At 48.2% G+C, this 16,883-nt stretch overlaps 1 protein-coding gene across 2 annotated transcripts; it reads left to right on the top strand.

The window, feature by feature from the left end:
* The first annotated feature begins 644 nt into the window (after window positions 1–644).
* CALM1 (calmodulin 1) lies at window positions 645–11,795 on the top strand. Of its 2 annotated transcripts, none has more exons than XM_059182516.1 (6): window positions 645–1,070; window positions 3,935–3,965; window positions 5,135–5,278; window positions 7,391–7,497; window positions 7,855–7,990; window positions 8,176–11,795. In XM_059182516.1, exons 1-6 carry the CDS (start codon window positions 1,068–1,070, stop codon window positions 8,202–8,204), a joined length of 450 nt encoding a protein of 149 aa, XP_059038499.1. In that variant the 5' UTR covers window positions 645–1,067; the 3' UTR covers window positions 8,205–11,795. The 2 variants fall into 2 exon arrangements, with proteins under 2 accessions (XP_059038499.1, XP_059038498.1); XM_059182515.1 differs by lacking the exon at window positions 645–1,070 and adding an exon at window positions 3,431–3,454.
* Window positions 11,796–16,883: the final 5,088 nt, after the last annotated feature.

The following is a 16,883-nucleotide window of genomic DNA, read 5'->3' as shown; positions in this document are numbered from 1 at the left end:
TAAGGTCTATGGAAGATTCACACAGGTACATTCATTTCAGTTAAGACCAGAGCCAGGATGAATAGTATTTTCTGTTAGAAACAAAACAGTTAAGGGAGAAATATTATTCAGGCATACAAAATATTCAGTGGAAACGTGAAAAAATTAAAAGAAGACTGGCTAAGCATATGAGCATGACACAGATTTAGCAACTTAGCGTATATAATATTTCAGAAATTGCTTCAAATTTTTAAAAGAAAAAAGACATCTGACCAATTTCTTGCGAGAGGAAAACTGCTATGCCCCTTCCAGACACTCTCCAAGGCAGGGGAAGGTGTGCTGTCAATTCCTCTGTCCCCAGCTCCCCGCGGACCTCCCCTGCCCCAGGACCTCCTGAAACATCCCGAAAGGAAGGTGGCCAGCTGGAGACCCCGGGGCGCGGGGCCCGCGGAACCCGGCTGCGCCAGGAGAAGGTGTAAAAGATGTGAAGTCCGGGGAGTGGGGGTGTCCCACAGATGGAGGTGGGTCCGGGGTGAGAGGCGGATAGCTTCTCACGTCCATGGCCGCCCCAGGTCGGGGCTGTGGAGACACTCTGCCCTAGTCCAGCCCCAGACAGGAGTCTCTGGGGATTCCTCGCTCCACCTGCTCCTGCGTCGGCCCCAGCCCCTCGACCTCTCGCCTCTCAGCGAACCCGCCGCCTCCCGGGGCCCCAGGCTGGGCCCGCGGCGGGCGCGCCCGGGAAGAGAGAGGCGGGAGGCGGGAGGCGGGGCGCGACGGGGGCGGGGCCAACCGGGCGAGGCCCGGCCCTTCCCGCGCCGCTCGGAGCGAGCCGGCAGCGCCGTGGCGGAGGGATACGGAGCGCCGTATATATACCGCCGGGTGCAGCCCCGCACTTCGGCAGTGGTGCTGGGAGCCTCGCGGGCGCGGCGCCGTTACTCACAGTCGGGCGGCGGCAGCGGCACAGCGCTGAGCGCACATCGCGCCTTAGCAGCAGCAGCTACAGCAGCGGAGGCACCCCCCGCCGTCACAGCCCCTGCGCTGGTGCAGCCACCCTCGCTCCCTCTGCTCTTCTTCCCTTCGCTCGCACCATGGTAGGTCGGGAGTGGTAAACGGCGGCGTAGCAGCTGTCTGCCCATTTCTTCCCAAATTTTGAGTTGAGCGCCCCCCCTTTTTTTTCGGTGTGGGTTTTTTTTTTCTCCCTCTTTTCCGGGTGTTACGCAGCAGCTGCAGTTAAGGAGGACGCATTTTGGATTTGCATTTCGCTTTTCTTGGCCAGGGTTTCTTATTTAAATTTTGGTCCCTCTTGGAGCTGGACTTGGCCGTGGGCTGTCCGCGGGCAGGGGCTCCGGCCGCAGCTGCACCGGGGCCTGCCGCATCCACCCCCTCCCCCAGCCCCGCACCACTGCATCCAGCGCGCCGCACCCGGGCTTCCCGCAGCGCTGCGCCTGGGCCGGGGCCCCGGGGGGCGGGGGAGCCGGGCGGGGCCCGGCACTCGATCCCTCCCCTGAGCCCCCCCCGCCGCCCTCCACCCTAGGCACAGAGGCGGGGGGTCGGGCTGGCTGCGGAGAATGAATGGGCCCGACCTAGCCGGTGGCGCACATTGCTTCGGCCCGGGCGTGGGGGGCGCAGTCCGCGTCCACCACCTCCCCCACCCGACGACCCCGCTGGGCGCCCTGGCTCAGCAGCTATCCCTCCTCCCTCGCGGGGGGCGCGGCGCGGGCGTGGGTTGGGAAGGAAGGAGCCGGGGAAGGGTGGGGTGGGGGCAGGAAGGCGAGGGGTGGGGGGCGGAGAGGGCGGAAGCGGCGGGCCGGCCGCCCTGCGCCCGGGCGGGGCCCCACCGTGTGGCCGGGGCTCGTGTCCCCATGTTTCGCACCCCTGCAGCCCCCCCACCCAGTGCGGCAGTGAAGGCGTGCTTGATCTTCTGTACCCCGGAGGTCCCTTCCCGAGGGAGGCACTCGGCTCGAGCTAATTGGGGCGGGGGGGGGGGCGGGGGAGGAGGGAGCTGGCGCGCGGCTCGGTTTCCATTAGAGACGCAAAGTTTCTGCTCCGGTAGGAGGCGGCGGTGCGGCTCGCCGCCTGGGGGAGCAGAAGCGGGTGGGAGGAGCGGGGCGGGCTTGGCCCCCTCTCGCCGCGCGGTCCCGGAGCGGGGGTGGGAGTGGGGGGGTGATCCTGGCCAGGGAAGGGCGGTGCCCCCACCCTGGGGCTCCCTCGTTCCTCCGCATCCCGCCTGCTCTCGGGGCACGCATCCCTGCCTGGCCCCTCGCCACTTTGCAGTCCGCAGAGAGATGCCCTCCACGTTTCCGCTTTCTCTGCAGCCTCTAGATTGCCAGATGCGCCTGTGCGCCTGGCTGGGTGTGTTTTCTTCAGCCTCCTTCCTCCATGGGCGGGCTGGGCTGACATCACCCACAGCGCTTTCTGGCTTGGCGGGACGGGGAGATGGCTCCCGACAGGTTCAGAGCACCTTTGCCCTTTAGACCAGAGCGATTTGGGGGTGGGTATTTCTTTGTGGAGAAAGGCTGATGCTCTCGGAAAGCTCTCTTACCAGGAGAGTTTTGCGGTGAGGTGGGACTGTTCTTCCCGGTTAGGGGACAGCTTCTCGTTCGAGGTGTGGCAGGGCTTCCTGTGGTACAAAGACAGATGTTGTCCTGGCATTACATAAATCATCGTGTCTCCTTCATGCGATATAAAGAAAACCGCCTTCGGATGACTGGGGGAGAAAGGAAGGAAGACCTAATTCTAATTTGAAAAAATAAGTTTTTCCCCAAATCAGTAAATTGGAACACCACACCTATTGGGAAAGTTTTCATTTAAGATCAGTGTAGACATAACGTGGTTAGCTTTCTATTGGGATTTGTTTTGTAACTGGCTTCCTTAGGTGTCCGTCATTAAAATAAAAATACTTATTAGCTCTCCTTGCATTCTGGAAGCTCCCCCCTATTCCCCCCCAAGGTACAGGTCACAGGTTCCGTGTTGCAGGGACCAGACAAAACCAGTGCAAATAACCTGCGTGGCCATCACCACCTGAGTGTAAAGTGGCTTTATCCGAGCAGCTCTTCTGTCATCCTGAAAATTAGTGAATATTCTCTAGCAAAGTTAGTAGTTGCTCTTTTTCCAAAAAAGACATGGTAGAGACTCATAATTATTTCGTACCTTTGTGGGTACTTCACGTTTGCGGTTTTGTAACAGCTCAGTAGTAGGATGTTTGCATTTTTTTCCTGGCTTCTTTATCAAAGATAATTTGACTGAGGGCATCAGCCCTTACAAATGGGGGGCTTTTCATAAATAACTGCCTAATTTAAATGGAAAAGCATTTATTGCATGGAAATGAAGTTGGTGGGGGTGAACCATTGCGGTATATTTATATTTTCCACTTAATTGTATTTCATAAAATAGATACTGAAGCCTGTTAATCCAACCCAAGGCCGTTATGTAACGCCTGTTTGGAGATTTTGGAGCGCCCGCAGCAATGCGCAAGGTGCGCTAAAAGCCTGCCCCTGGCCGCGATCCTGGCGGTGGTGACAGCAGCCATCAGGCTGGCATCCTCCGATGGAAGGGGGGACTGCGGTGTCCCTGGCGCAGTAGGTGGCGCTCTTCTTTCTCTAAGCTGGCTGCTGCCTCCGGTGTGGTGGGGCCTTTGCCACTAGAGGTGCCATTTTTCAAATTATGAACTGACCCTTCCTCGTTAGACCTCAGAGTGCATTAGCCATTGGCTCAGCAAAGAAAACGTGAAGTGAAATGTCACTTCTTTGTCATCCTTTGTTTTTTCAAGTAGCATAAAGTGTTCCTTTTATTCTCATTGTTTTCATTTAGTGGCTAGCAGTTTCACGTGGTTGGCTTTTTTTTTTTTTTAAAGAGTGATTTTTGAAAGGTCAATATCAAAAGTATAATTGAGAAAACCCTGCTGCTCTCCATCAGTGCTTGTGCACTGAGGTATACCTCTTCTTTCTTTACGTAGGCTGATCAGCTCACCGAAGAACAGATCGCTGGTAAGTCGATGACTTCAGGGGGTCCCCTTAGGCCAGAAGGAGGCTTGACTCCTTTCGGATAACTTCTCTGACCCTTCCCTCCCACCCCCACCCCACTATAATTTGAACGGTTTCTTAAGAATTTATTTAAATGGAAGCAAGAAGCAGAAATATTTAGGTCAGGTGTTCATTCCTTGCCAGCGTGTCAGGCCTTGTGGAAGTGGAGCTGGGAATACCCTGTTCCACTCCGGCATGTTTGACTGGCTCCTGCCGGTCCGGCTTTGCATGTGGTGGGAGTGCCGGGAGCCCGCTGTAAGGCGGAATTCAGGTCTTTTCGGAATTTACCCTGAAGGCTCGTGCTTGCTCTTTGAAAATACAGGGGAATGGGTGGAAATGAGGGTTAGTTCTACTGTAATAATTGGAAAGGGAGTCCGTTTAGATTCTAGCTTTGATTATTCCTTGGAGGATTCTTGAGATGATTTCTCTTTAGGAAACCAGGGATGCCTTTGAAATAAATGCCATATAGAGAGAACTCTGGTTCCCTGGGAGAGTGCATTTCTAATAACCCCTTCAATGTTGCTGTGAAAGGCGTTCCTGTGGCTGGAGCAGTTGAACTGGAAGGGGCCTTAGGGGAGCATGGGGACCAATCTTCACTTGTTAGATTGGACTGAGGACTAATTGAAGTGTGTTTTAAGTTTAATTTTCTTTAAAAATGTGAGAGTACTGTGTGGTTTTATGGAACCAGTTACCAGGAGCAGTGTCTGCTTTATGGAATACGGAATGAAGGCCGTCCAATAGGACTGTCGTGGTCTTTATTTATTTATTTATTTATTTATTTATTTTTAAAGATTTTATTTATTTATTTGACAGAGAGAGATCACAGTAGGAGAGAGGAAGGGAAGAGATCACAGAGAGAGGAAGGGAAGCAGGCCCCCTGCTGAGCAGAGAGCCCGATGTGGGACTCGATCCCAGGACCCTGAGATCATGACCTGAGCCGAAGGCAGCGGCTTTAACCCACTGAGCCACCCAGGCGCCCCACTGTCGTGGTCTTTATTTCAGGAGATACAGGCGAGGCAATTTGTGATAAGTTGCAGACTTGGACGGTTTGCTTTGGCAAGCCCCAGGGAAGTGTGTGCTGTGGCTGGGTTGGGTAAAGACATTCATTCTAAAGGGTAAACTTCTGTTTTCAGAGTTCAAGGAAGCTTTCTCCCTATTTGACAAAGATGGCGACGGCACCATCACAACAAAGGAACTTGGAACTGTCATGAGGTCACTGGGTCAGAACCCAACAGAAGCCGAATTGCAGGATATGATCAACGAGGTGGATGCTGACGGTGAGGGCTCAGACCTATGAATGAGCGCCAGTGTTGTGTAATTCGAGTTCAGACATGTTACAAGATTGTCTTTCAGGTCCCCAGAGCAAAGCAAATGTGCAACGATCTTTTTGGTGGTTGCCTGACGGCCGCTGACAATGAAAATAGAAGATTATGGACCTGCCTTTGGCTGTGCTCACTGTCTAGAACATTTCCTGGATCAGATCGGCATATTGTTCTTTTCTACTTGCCGTGACCTACAGCTCAGTCTTTTTTATCAACTGGCCCATGAGTCTCCACTGAGTCCTCTGGGGAAGTAAAAATAAAAAGCCATAGACCTTTTCTAAAGCTGACTGTCTCCAAGAGGAGTGGGAAGTGAAATGGAAGGAGAGACCCTTAGACTTTAGTGTCGAGTTGAGTACAGCATGAGTTGTAGTTGTGTTTATTACAGAGAATTTTGAGGGTTGTATAAAGCTTGGACATGGAGTGCTCGAAGACTGTGGGGAGTAGATTATAGAACCTAACAGAAGGGGAAGATGAGTAAAGTGCAGAGCAAGAAGGAATAAGCAGTAGCCCTTGTAATGGGGTCACCAGTTGGTCACCGATTCTTCTGTACTCTAGAACAGTGGACAGTAACCTGCTACTGCTCACTTCTCTCTGGAAGCAGTTTCTGAGCATTTCCTTGTCAAAAAGCTGTCCTTTTGGAAACCATGTACATGCAGATAATGTATAACATCGTAGAACATGGAAAATTTTTTAAAATGAGCTAAGAATAAGCAATTTGGATCTAGATTATTTTCTAGACTTGGCTTGAACGTAACCATTTAAACAAATGTGGTATCATAAAGTGATAAAGTAGAATTAAATTTGTCTGGTCATGCACATTGAGAAGCTGGGTGAGCTCTTTAACAAGTGGTTTCAGCCCATTCAAGCTACTTTGAGAAGAGTTTTTGTCCCTCTCAATGTTCTGGAAAAGGGATACTTCAGAATTCCCTCTTGGTTGACTGCTAAGATGATTGGCCATCTGGGAACATGGGGTGGCCATTCCCTGTTTTATGGGAACTCTGGGAAATGGTACTTAGGGACTGGTAAAGTGTATTAGGCCCTTAGATTGTAGGGAGCAAGGAAGGAGAAACTGACTCAGGCTACAGAATCTAGTAATGAATAAACGTAATGCCCAAGGATGTCTGCTCTGTGTGGTTATGAGATAGCACTTCAAATAATTTACTTTGTCTTGTGTGACTATCATAATGCTTTAAAATTTTGGAGGCCAAAGGGATTTCTGAATCACTTTGATTTAAAGGTACTGGTGAAAATGAGTATTTTAACCCAGGGCTTTTTCCCATTTAATTTTCTTTCCGTTTAATTTAAGTTATACTGTTAATTGTTTCTGTCTTTGTGGGTGCTCGCCAACTCTTAGTTTTAGAGGGGAAGTTATTTAGAATACTGGCCGTAGAACAGGCTGTTCTGACCCTGTTACCTAAGTGGTAGTGGTCTGAGCTATGAAAACACTTCCGAGCCTTGCCCTTACTGGGAAAGCAAAGATCCTGAGCTAGAGAAAAAAATGATTAGGTGACTTATCATCAGAATGTGGGCAGGAAACGCCTTCTGGAGAAGACTGTGATAATTTATGGTCTGTGGTATAAGAAAGTCTGCTTTTGCTGCCCCCACTTCCATAATCCTTTTCTTCCATAAAACATTCTGTTGTACTGGCAGGCCAGTTCTGGGACTTGACCAGGGTAACGAACCAAGGCAGAGGTAGGGCCAGGGGCTTACCCTCAGCCTGGGGTCGGGGTGGGGAGGGATGTTGTCTCAAGGGCTTCCTGCAGGAATGGAAGGGTGCTGTAGGCACCTTTAGTGGTCAGGAACCTCCACGTGCCATTTCCTTTGCATCCTGAAGTGCTCTCCTGGGCACGCACTGATGACTGGTTTGGATTACATGAGTCATGTGAAATCCCTGTGAAGTATTTGAACAGTTGAGACTTAAACATGGTTTAACCTCGTAAAATAAATAACTCAAGCGGTTTGTCCGAGAGAGTCTTAACCCTTCTCTGCCGTGTTTTGAAGATGTTCCCCGCTGGGGAGCGTTGCCGGTGCATTTATTTTATGCGAGCTTTTGTTTTCTTATTTGAGGTAATGGCACCATTGACTTCCCGGAATTCTTGACTATGATGGCTAGAAAAATGAAAGATACAGACAGCGAAGAAGAAATTCGCGAGGCATTCCGAGTCTTTGACAAGGTAATCCTGCGTCTGAGTTGCAGCCTGTCCCGCTGCTTTGCCACCGTTTCTGAAATACTTAGAACACTTACACTGAATTGCCTGGGCCTCTGTGGTGATCTTGCTTTGAAATAAGCCGACTTAGCTGCAGCAGCCTTAAATTAGGCGGGGGTGAGCATGATGATAAGCAGTGGGGAATTTTGAACCAAGCTTCTTGATTGCTGCTTTCGGTTCCTTAGTGTTTTCCAAGCCCCTGCATTTCGGTGCTGGCCGGGGGCATGCGCTTGGTGGCTTGGTGGGGGAAGCGGAGCTGGGTGGCCTGTGCCCGTTGGGAAGCCCTCTCCGCCGCCCTCATTAGCACCTGCTTAATGTTCACAGGATGGCAACGGTTACATCAGTGCGGCAGAGCTTCGTCATGTCATGACCAACTTAGGGGAGAAACTAACAGATGAAGAAGTAGATGAAATGATCAGAGAAGCAGATATTGATGGAGACGGGCAAGTCAACTATGAAGGTAAAAACGCTGCATTAGTCTCTTCAGCTTAGTTTTGAACAGTCCTCCCTATGGTATCTAGAAACAAGATAACTGCTTCAAGAGACCCTGATCTTTATTTATTTCATTTATGCGGAGTAGAGATGTTGTGTTCATTCAAACTGCTTTTGAAGATAACCACAAGTTATGATTGTTTGTCTTTTCAGAATTCGTACAGATGATGACTGCAAAATGAAGGCCTACTTTCAACTCCTTTCCCCCCCTTCTAGAAGAATCAAATTGAATCTTTTACTTACCTCTTGCAAAAAAAAAAAAAAAGTTCATTTACTCATTCTGTTTCTATATAGCAAAACTGAATGTCAAAAGTACCTTCTGTCCACACACACAAAATCTGCATGTATTGGTTGGTGGTCCTGTCCCCTAAAGATCAAGCTACACATCAGTTTTACGACATAAATACTTGTCCTACCTAATGATAAGGAAGCACCTAGTGGACTCCTCGCAGTTCCATTTGCTCATGATTAATACACTGGGCTGGCCAGTTTTTCATGCATGCAGCTTGACAATTGAGCACAGTCAGGCATTTGTATTAAAAACGAAAAATGAAAAAAATTTAAAACTTCTTCAAATGGGTTCTAGTTCAATTTGTTAGTATAAAATTGTCATAGCTGGTTTACTGAAAACAAATATTTTAAATTGGTTTACCTCAGGATGCTGTGCAGAGAAATGGGTGAAGGATAAGCTGTCTAGACGTAGCCCCACTTAGCAGGACGGCCCTCTCGTACTTCTGGGTGCCCCCATCCTTGGTGACCATGACGCTCATCTGGGTGGCATGCCTCACATGTTGGTTTAGCGTTGTCTGCGTTGTCCTGGAGTGACATGGGTGTCAGGCTGTCACCATTCACACAAATTTAAAACAACAACAACAACAAAAAAACCTTTACCAAGGGAGCATCTTTGGACTCTCTGTTTTTAAAACCTCCTGAACCATGACTTGGAGCCAGCAGCAGAGTAGGCTGGGGCTGTGGACTTCAGCACAGGCATCAACATTGCTGATCAAGGAATTACAATTTACGTCCATTCCAAGTTGTAAATGCTAGTCTTTTTTTTTTTTTTTTTTCCAATAAAAAAAGACCATTAACTTAAAGTGGTGTTAAATGCTTTGTAAAGCTGAGATCTCAACGGGGACAAGGCAGTCGGAGGAGAGGTCCGTACCTTTAAAAGCCCGCAGCCCAGCATTGGGCTTCTTGCCCTCCCGCCCGCCCTCTCTCCCTCCTGACATCCCAGCACCAACCTCTGAGCCTGAGACCTTGCCTAAAACCGGGCAGATAGCAATTGCTTCATCCTATCGACGGACATGTAGGTCTACTTGTATTTTCACTGGGGGGCGGGTGGGGGGGGGAGTGAACCCTGTTTAACTTAATGATAATTCAGGCAGTGGCGCTCTTTAATGAAGGAAAAAAAAAACCACTTTTTCTCAAGCATGTACTTAGGGGTTCTTCTCAAATCGTGCTGCTGATTACCTGTTTTATGTAACTACTTGAGACCATCTGTGCAAAGAGACATGATTTAGTGTGTCTGTCTGTAATTTAATCCTTGCTGTGTGGTAGAAGCAGTAGTCCCTTCTAAGCCAGTCTTTCTGCCTAAAAGACACTACCGGTCACCTTTGAGTCATGATTTTTAATTTATGATGATGACTTCCCTCAGACTCCCTTTTCCTTTTTTTTTTTTTTTTTTTCTTTCTTCCAAAGTTGACTTCGCTTCTTCCCTGCCCCCCCCCCCCCCCCCCCCAAGCAGAACTAAAGCGAGCCTCCAGCTTGAAAGTAAAACTCGAGCCTGGAGGGGATTTTGTGTCTAATTATAAACCTGTAACCAAAACTGAGATGCTGGTACTGGTCTTTGCAGTGGGATTGGTGTGCTTTAAAAACCCCTTTAAAGGAATATTGCGTCTAGTGCAGAACTCTTTTCTGAAATGTAGCCTGGATGTGCATTTGGTGTCTCCCCAGGAAGGAGAGTTGGGTTTTTGAGTGTCTGTGGGAGGTTTTAATTTGCCAGGGAACCACGGTAGGCTGCTTCCGAGGCAGCGAGAAGCTCTTGGCAGCCAGATGGGTGCGTTCGGGGCTGATTTTTAGAGACCCTTGGCTTCTCCCTCTCCTACTCCCTGTCTTTCTGGCGTTTTGCAGCTTGTTAGATTTCCTGCCAGACGGACAGGTCAGAGCAGTGGAGAGGAGCCCGCCCATCTACTTCTGCCGTTGGTCCTTAGACTGGGTGGTTGTAGAGGAGACCTGGAGCTGGAGGGGACTTGTCAGATTCCCCGAATCTGGAAGGAACACCTTGGAGGTTCTTCAGGTGAGAGAGGGAGAACCGGGGGTTCCTGGATGTTTCTTTTTGGGAGGCCACATGTTGACCCATCTCAGGCCTGTGTCCGATGGCTTCTTGGTAGTTTCAAAGAGAGTTGGGGGTAATTTTAACTTTTTAAAACTTTGCCTTCTGTCTTAACTATTCTGTCAAGTCTTTCTAGAAGCTGGGTGGGCTCCATTTTTGTGGTCCCACAGTCCTTCCGAAAAGACTGCTTTTGAAAAAAACAGATTCTTAACATGGCCAGCATCCTGTATGGGAAGCGAAGCCTTTCCCCCCCTGGGGAGTGCTGAGTCCCAACTTGGTGCAGGGGGCAGCCCGGTCCCCGGAGCTGTTTTCCCTCTGGCTTTTGAGGGGAAGACCAGCCCAGATCGGGTGTTTGCAGGCTGCAGCATGCGTTTGTGAGAGGAAATAGCTGGGTGTTGGGTCCGTACCCTTAAAAGTTGGTTAGCACCTCCCTGTAAACTCTTGCCCCTTACTTCTAACTGCTCTATAAATATATACATATATTTATATATATAAAGTGACTAGTTTAACTGGCATCCTGCTTGAGCCTGAGACTTGCTGTTAGAAACTGCTGAGTCCTTGGCAAGCACTTTCATAGTTTTGTTCTCCATCTGTCGGGGGTAGGTGTTGCGAGGCAAATGCATCTCGATGTTTCAGATGGGCTCTTGACGCACTCTTGCCAGGAAAGGCTTTTTCTGATTTTTAGACAAATGAATTTTTGCACACTTCAATTGGTGTCTTTCGGCAACTTAAAACACATTGAAAATTAGCTACTGTACATATTTTTATATTCTCTTTATAAATGCATGTCTGACTCCTACCTGTAACCTGTGTTGTGACAAGTGGCCGTCCAGTAGGCCTCCCGAGTGCCGCTGTGGCCCGTCAGCGTAGCCGCATATTACCAGCCCCGCAGCATACTGGGAACTTCTTCCTCAACAAAGAATGTAAATTTGGTCAAAAGTCTGCTCTTTGGTTTACTCGATTAATTTTAGACATTGGAATTAATTATTATATATCCAAACTACATTCCCCCTTTTGGCAGTGACGAGTTTCCACGAACGTGTCTTAACCTATCCCCTTCAGCTGGAAGTTAGTGTTTTTCTTTCTTTCCAATCCCTCGAGGTTGTCTTGTAGGAGACAGAAATCCTTCGCTGTCCGGATCCCTTGGAGTAAGAAGGTAGCGGCGCGGGTGGAGCGTGTGGTCTTTCTCCAGCTCTTGCGAGGTTCCTTAAACCACGTCCGTAGCAAAGATGGTGGTAGTTCTGGTAACAGAAGTTACCCTTCACCGTGGCAATTGGACAAGGAGATGTACTTGAACGTTTTCTGTAAATCTTGAGATAAACTGTTTGGAGATTTAACCACCTCTCTGATGGGGGACCAACTCTATGGAAATTGTAAATAAGTTTTATTTATAAACCTGGCACTGTATTCAATAAACATTTCTGCAGCCTTTCATCTCTAACTGTGAATGTGTAGGTTTTTAGCTCTGTGTATCCCCTGGTCCCTTCTGCCTGATGAACAAGGTACACCTGACCCCGGATGTAATTCCACCCAGGCTCTAGGACAGTAGGTAAGCGCGAGAGGCCAGAAACCCCACGGACACACCCCGGCACAGCTTTGCTCTAGTTTTCAGCTTAGGTTCAGGTGTTCGTAGCCGACACTGGAACACGATCTCGTGGCCTATTACTGTATCCAGGTCCGCTCTACGTGGGAAAACACAACACCATAAAAAGATGTACCTCGTTGTTAACCCCAAGGGTTTTCAGGAATGGCATGGAGAAATACACTTTAAAAAATTGGATGGGAATTTTAAATTACATAAGCACGTGCCTCTTCCTGTGTCAAAAGCAGAGGGGCTTAGGAAAGGGGGCGGGAGGCAACTTTCCAGCTCTGGGGTTGAAACCTTTCCTTTGATCAGTCCTGGTCCACACCCTGATCCTAGACAAAGTTCTGCAGCAGGAAAGGCCACCTCTGTTTCCAGAAGGATCTTTTCCAGGCTACCTTGCTTGTTTCCTTCTACACAAAAGCAGCAAGAGGGCTGAAAAGAAGGGGCAAGATGACAGGGAGAGCTGCTGCTTTGGTCAGAAGGCTTGAGCCCCACTTGCAGGAAACATTTGGTTCCTCCTGTATACAGGAGCTGAATTAGAGGATGCGGATACTGCCTTGGGGACGGAACCCTCTGCCCTGACACTTTTTTTGGCCTGGGTCTTAGTTTTGGTTTTGTTCCTCTGTAGCTATGGGCAGACACTTTGCTTCTCTGGGCCTCAGTTTCCCCAGTAAAATAAGATGATTGGACTAAGTGGCTTTCTGGGATTCTGACCAACCCAGCTTAGCAGCACTTGTTAAAGTTGAAACTGTGGCCTGGGGTGCCTGCAGAGGTGGGGGGGGGGGGAGCTCAGTTGCTTAAGGGTCTGCCCTCAGCTTGCTTGTGATCCCGAGGGTCCTGGGATCCAGCCCCGCATCAGCTCCCCCTTCATCAGGGAGTCTGCTTCTCCCTCTCCTTCTGTCCCTCCCCCTGCTTGTGCTCTCTCGCGCGTGCTCTCTCAAATAAATGAAAAATAAAACCTAAAAAAAAAAAAAAAAAAATTGCAGTCTCAAGGGTGGGAGGCAAAAATAGCGTGGGCGTGCTGTATGCTTTGAGGTGACAGATGGGATTTTTAAAGTGTCAGCAGCTCCGTGTGGGGAGCGGAGCGGAGGGTAAGCTCGCTGTTAGACCGTGATGCGATACTGGAACGTGGGTCAGAGAAGCTGATCATTAAGCGACTCCATCCTCCTCCCAGGACAGAAATAGGAAGCTCCCACTCTGCGTGCAGAGATTCAGTCCAAGTGGCGACGTCCTCTGGGTTTTCAGCAGCTTTGGCTCAGGAAACACAGACACACACACATTTCCGATTTGAGCTGAACTTCCCCGGGGGGCACTGGGGGCTGGAGCACCCACTGACTCAGGATGCCTTAGAAGGAAATAAAACTCGAACTTTTTGGGGTGCCTGGGTGGCTCAGTGGGTTAAGCCGCTGCCTTCGGCTCAGGTCATGATCTCAGGGTCCTGGGATCGAGTCCCGCATCGAGCTCTCTGCTCAGCAGGGAGCCTGCTTCCTCCTCTCTCCTCTGCCTGCCTCTCTGCCTACTTGTAATCTCTCTCTGTCAAATAAATAAAATCTTTAAAAAAAAAAAAAAAAAAAAACTCGAACTTTTTTTTTTTTTTTTTTTTTTTTTTATAGCTTAGAGCTCCTCTCCCACTGCCCTCAGCCCTCTGCCAGGAAGCGGGAGGAGTCAGCTCAGGCTTCAGAAGCCCACTGGAGAGCCGGGGAGGGCCCAGGAGCCGCCGGCTTTCCCTCCGCTCGCGTGGGCAATCCCTGAACATGGGTTTAAAAAACCAAAGGTGGCTGCTTTCCTCACGAGAATTACGTTCTGCCGGCGTGTCAGCAACCTTTAGAATGAGTGTGTATTTACACACGCAGAGAGTACTCGAAATGTCTCATTTTAAAGTTTTATTTTCACTTTCACGAAGATGAAAGGGAGAAATCTGGAGGTTCTTCCACTAGTTAGACAATTTCTTAAATTTTGTTACATCATCTTTCTATCCTGGCTGCATAGAAACGTGGGCGGTTTGTTTTTTATTTATTTTTTAGTTTTTAAAAGATTTTATTTATTTATTTGACACAGAGAGAGCGATCACAAGTGGGCAGAGAGGCAGGCAGAGAGAAGGAGGAAGCAGGCTCCCTGCTGAGCAGAGAGCCCAATGTGGGGCTTGATCCCAGGACCCTGAGATCATGACCTGAGCCGAAGGCAGAGGCTTAATCCACCCAGGTACCCCTGATGGTTTGCTTTTAAACAAATTTCCTTCCCCTTATTGGGTCTTAGTATACCCTTCAAGTTGTAACTTTCTTTTTTAATTACTGTATTTTATAGCAAAAGAATCCCCCCCCCACCCCACTGCAACAGAGATTGGTACCAGAGGCAAGATTTGAGATAGTGCGTTATAAAAAGAAAATAGAAAATAAATGAAAGAATAATTGTAAAATAATACTTTAGTTATTATAGACCAGGGGTTCCTGAGTGGCTCAGTTAGTTAAGTGTCTGACTCTTGATCTTGGCTCAGGTCTTGATCTCAGGGTTGTGAGTTCAAGCCCTACACTGGGCTTTAAGCCCGTCATGGAGACTATTAAAAAAAAAAAAAAAAAAAAAGAAAAAAGGACTGTATACACTGTAGGTCAAACTCTCAGTGCAAATATCCGTATCTGGTGATTCTCAAATTTGGGGGAATATAATCCAAGACAAGAAGCTTGTCACCTCAACAGGTACCCAGGCCCATTTTTATAAAAGTGTGTTTCTGATTCTAAAAGAAATGTTTATTGTATAAAATCTGTGATATCAAATGACCCCACTGCCCTGTAAAACATAGTTAACTCTTAGGATTTCCTTCCAGAATTTTTTCTCACCATATGGATGCAGAGATATAAGTCACAAAATTGGGATCTGTAGGTATGGTTTTAAAAAATTAAGCATAATTTTCTTTATTAGATATAACTACATGTTCTGAATATTATATACATATATAATACAATATTTTGTTCCTTATGCTTTTTTCTTGAGATATGATTCATGTTCCACATAATTCACCCTTTTAATAATGGTTTTAAATACATTCACAAGATTGTGTGGCCATCAATATCAAATTTTAGAGCATTTTCGTCACCCCAAAAAGTATCCGTTTGCAGTCACTCCCGGTTCTCCCTTTTCCCTACCCGTGGCAACCGTGAATCTACTTTGTGTGTCTTCGGATTTACCTATTTTGGACATTTCATATAGATGGAATCATGTGTTCATAATTTTTTCTCTTCTCTTTCATTTTTTATACTGGACATTTCTCCATATACTTAAATTCTTGGATATAATTTTTAGGAGCTGGCTATTTTAATATTGTATGCTTTCGTTAACCAATCCCCTAATAAAGGCCATTTGGCACATCTCCTTTTGAGCCGTTGTAAGTGTGAGAACGTTCTTAATAGTTGCCCTCTTCCTTTTAGCTTCTGCCCATTGGTTCTGCGTCAGCCTGGTGGAGGTAACACAGGACGTCTAATCCTTTCTCCACTTCCACACACCCCTCCTTAAATTTTCAGGCTTAATATTTACTTCTTATTTTTTGTTGTTGGTGGTGGGTTTTTGTTTGGTATTGCCTTGTTTTGAGATTACTGTGAGAGGAATCAACACAATATAGTGAAATTTGCCCAGATTCTGGCTTCAAACAGATTTCTGCATTCAAATCTTGCTCTCCCAAGCGGTACAACTTGGCAGGTGACAGCTCTGTGCTTTAGTGTCCTCAAGGTGGCTGTTAAGAGTGAATGAGGTGACAGAAACCCTCTAGCACGGTGGCTAGCCCATGGAAGGTGCCTACACGCTCTCTTCTTCCGTGCGTTGTGAACTCCCTGACTGCTGGAGAAAATGAGGCCAGGTTTACAGTCTCCTTCGTTGGATCTGGCTCTTGCTGGCTCTAGGGAATGCCACTTCCTCTCTTTGTTAAAAACACACAAACCTTCTGTTTAGGCATTGACTCCTTATCCTTTTGGAAGTCCTGATGAGAGTCGCCCGTGTCTAGCCTTCTGGTATCGTTCCCCAGAGCTAATGGGCAGGCCTACTGGGCCCTCAGCGGGACCAGGCTTGAAAGCGTCTGTTGGTGTTCTCCCTTGGTGTGCCCACACAGGAAGATCTGTAGTGTCTTTGGGCACTTCTAGGCTGGGTCTCCTCTGGAGAATGATGGCAGTCCCATTTTTGTTAAAAGTCAATCTTAGCAGAGGCGGTTGACTATGGGTGGGAGAGGTCAGTGATTATACCCTCTCTTTGTTCTCTGGCAATATCCCATTACCTTCCATCTCTGGCAGAGGCCTGCCTCTTGCCGCTCCTTCTCTTCTGGAACCCCTGTGGTTCTATCGGAATTCTGACGAGCCTTTGAGAAATGCTCACTGTCCCCAGCTGGGAACCCTTCTCTCTAGTATGGCTGGACCATGGCCCAGACCTGTCTAACACCATGGAAAATAAAGCCACCTGGTCACATCCTGCCTCCCCTCTTCTATGCCAAACTCCCTCTTCACCTGGAAGATGTCATTTGAGGGGGCCCCCAAGCCCTGATTCCAACTCCAGGTCAGAGACCCATCCCCAAGCCCCGGAAGTAGGCAGTGACTCAATGGTTGGCTAAATCTTAAGGAAGCTCATCTTTTTTGAAGGGTTCTGGAAGGAAATGCAGGATCTGGATGCAGCTGTTCAAACAGGGCAAATCCTTTAACTCAGCCCTGCATGTAACTTCTGGGTCTTCCCATTCGGGCTGCCCACCTGTAACCAGGGAAGAATTCTGAACGTACTTTTTTCCCCCGTCCTGTTTCTTCCTGGGAGATCCAGCCAATTAAGGAAAAGTGTGAGAGAAGCTTGTATTCTAATTGTTTGCTCTCAGCTTTGATGCCTACAATGTTCAGAGCTCAGTCTCGACCTTTTGAGGTGCTTCTGCAGGCTTTTCAAAGAAGCATTAGTAATTACAACTGCCAAACGGCATGCCGA

This window comes from Mustela lutreola, chromosome 7, assembly GCF_030435805.1.
Source record: "Mustela lutreola isolate mMusLut2 chromosome 7, mMusLut2.pri, whole genome shotgun sequence".
NCBI classification, from domain to species: Eukaryota; Metazoa; Chordata; class Mammalia; order Carnivora; family Mustelidae; genus Mustela; species Mustela lutreola.
This window is presented reverse-complemented; position numbering and strand designations above follow the sequence as displayed.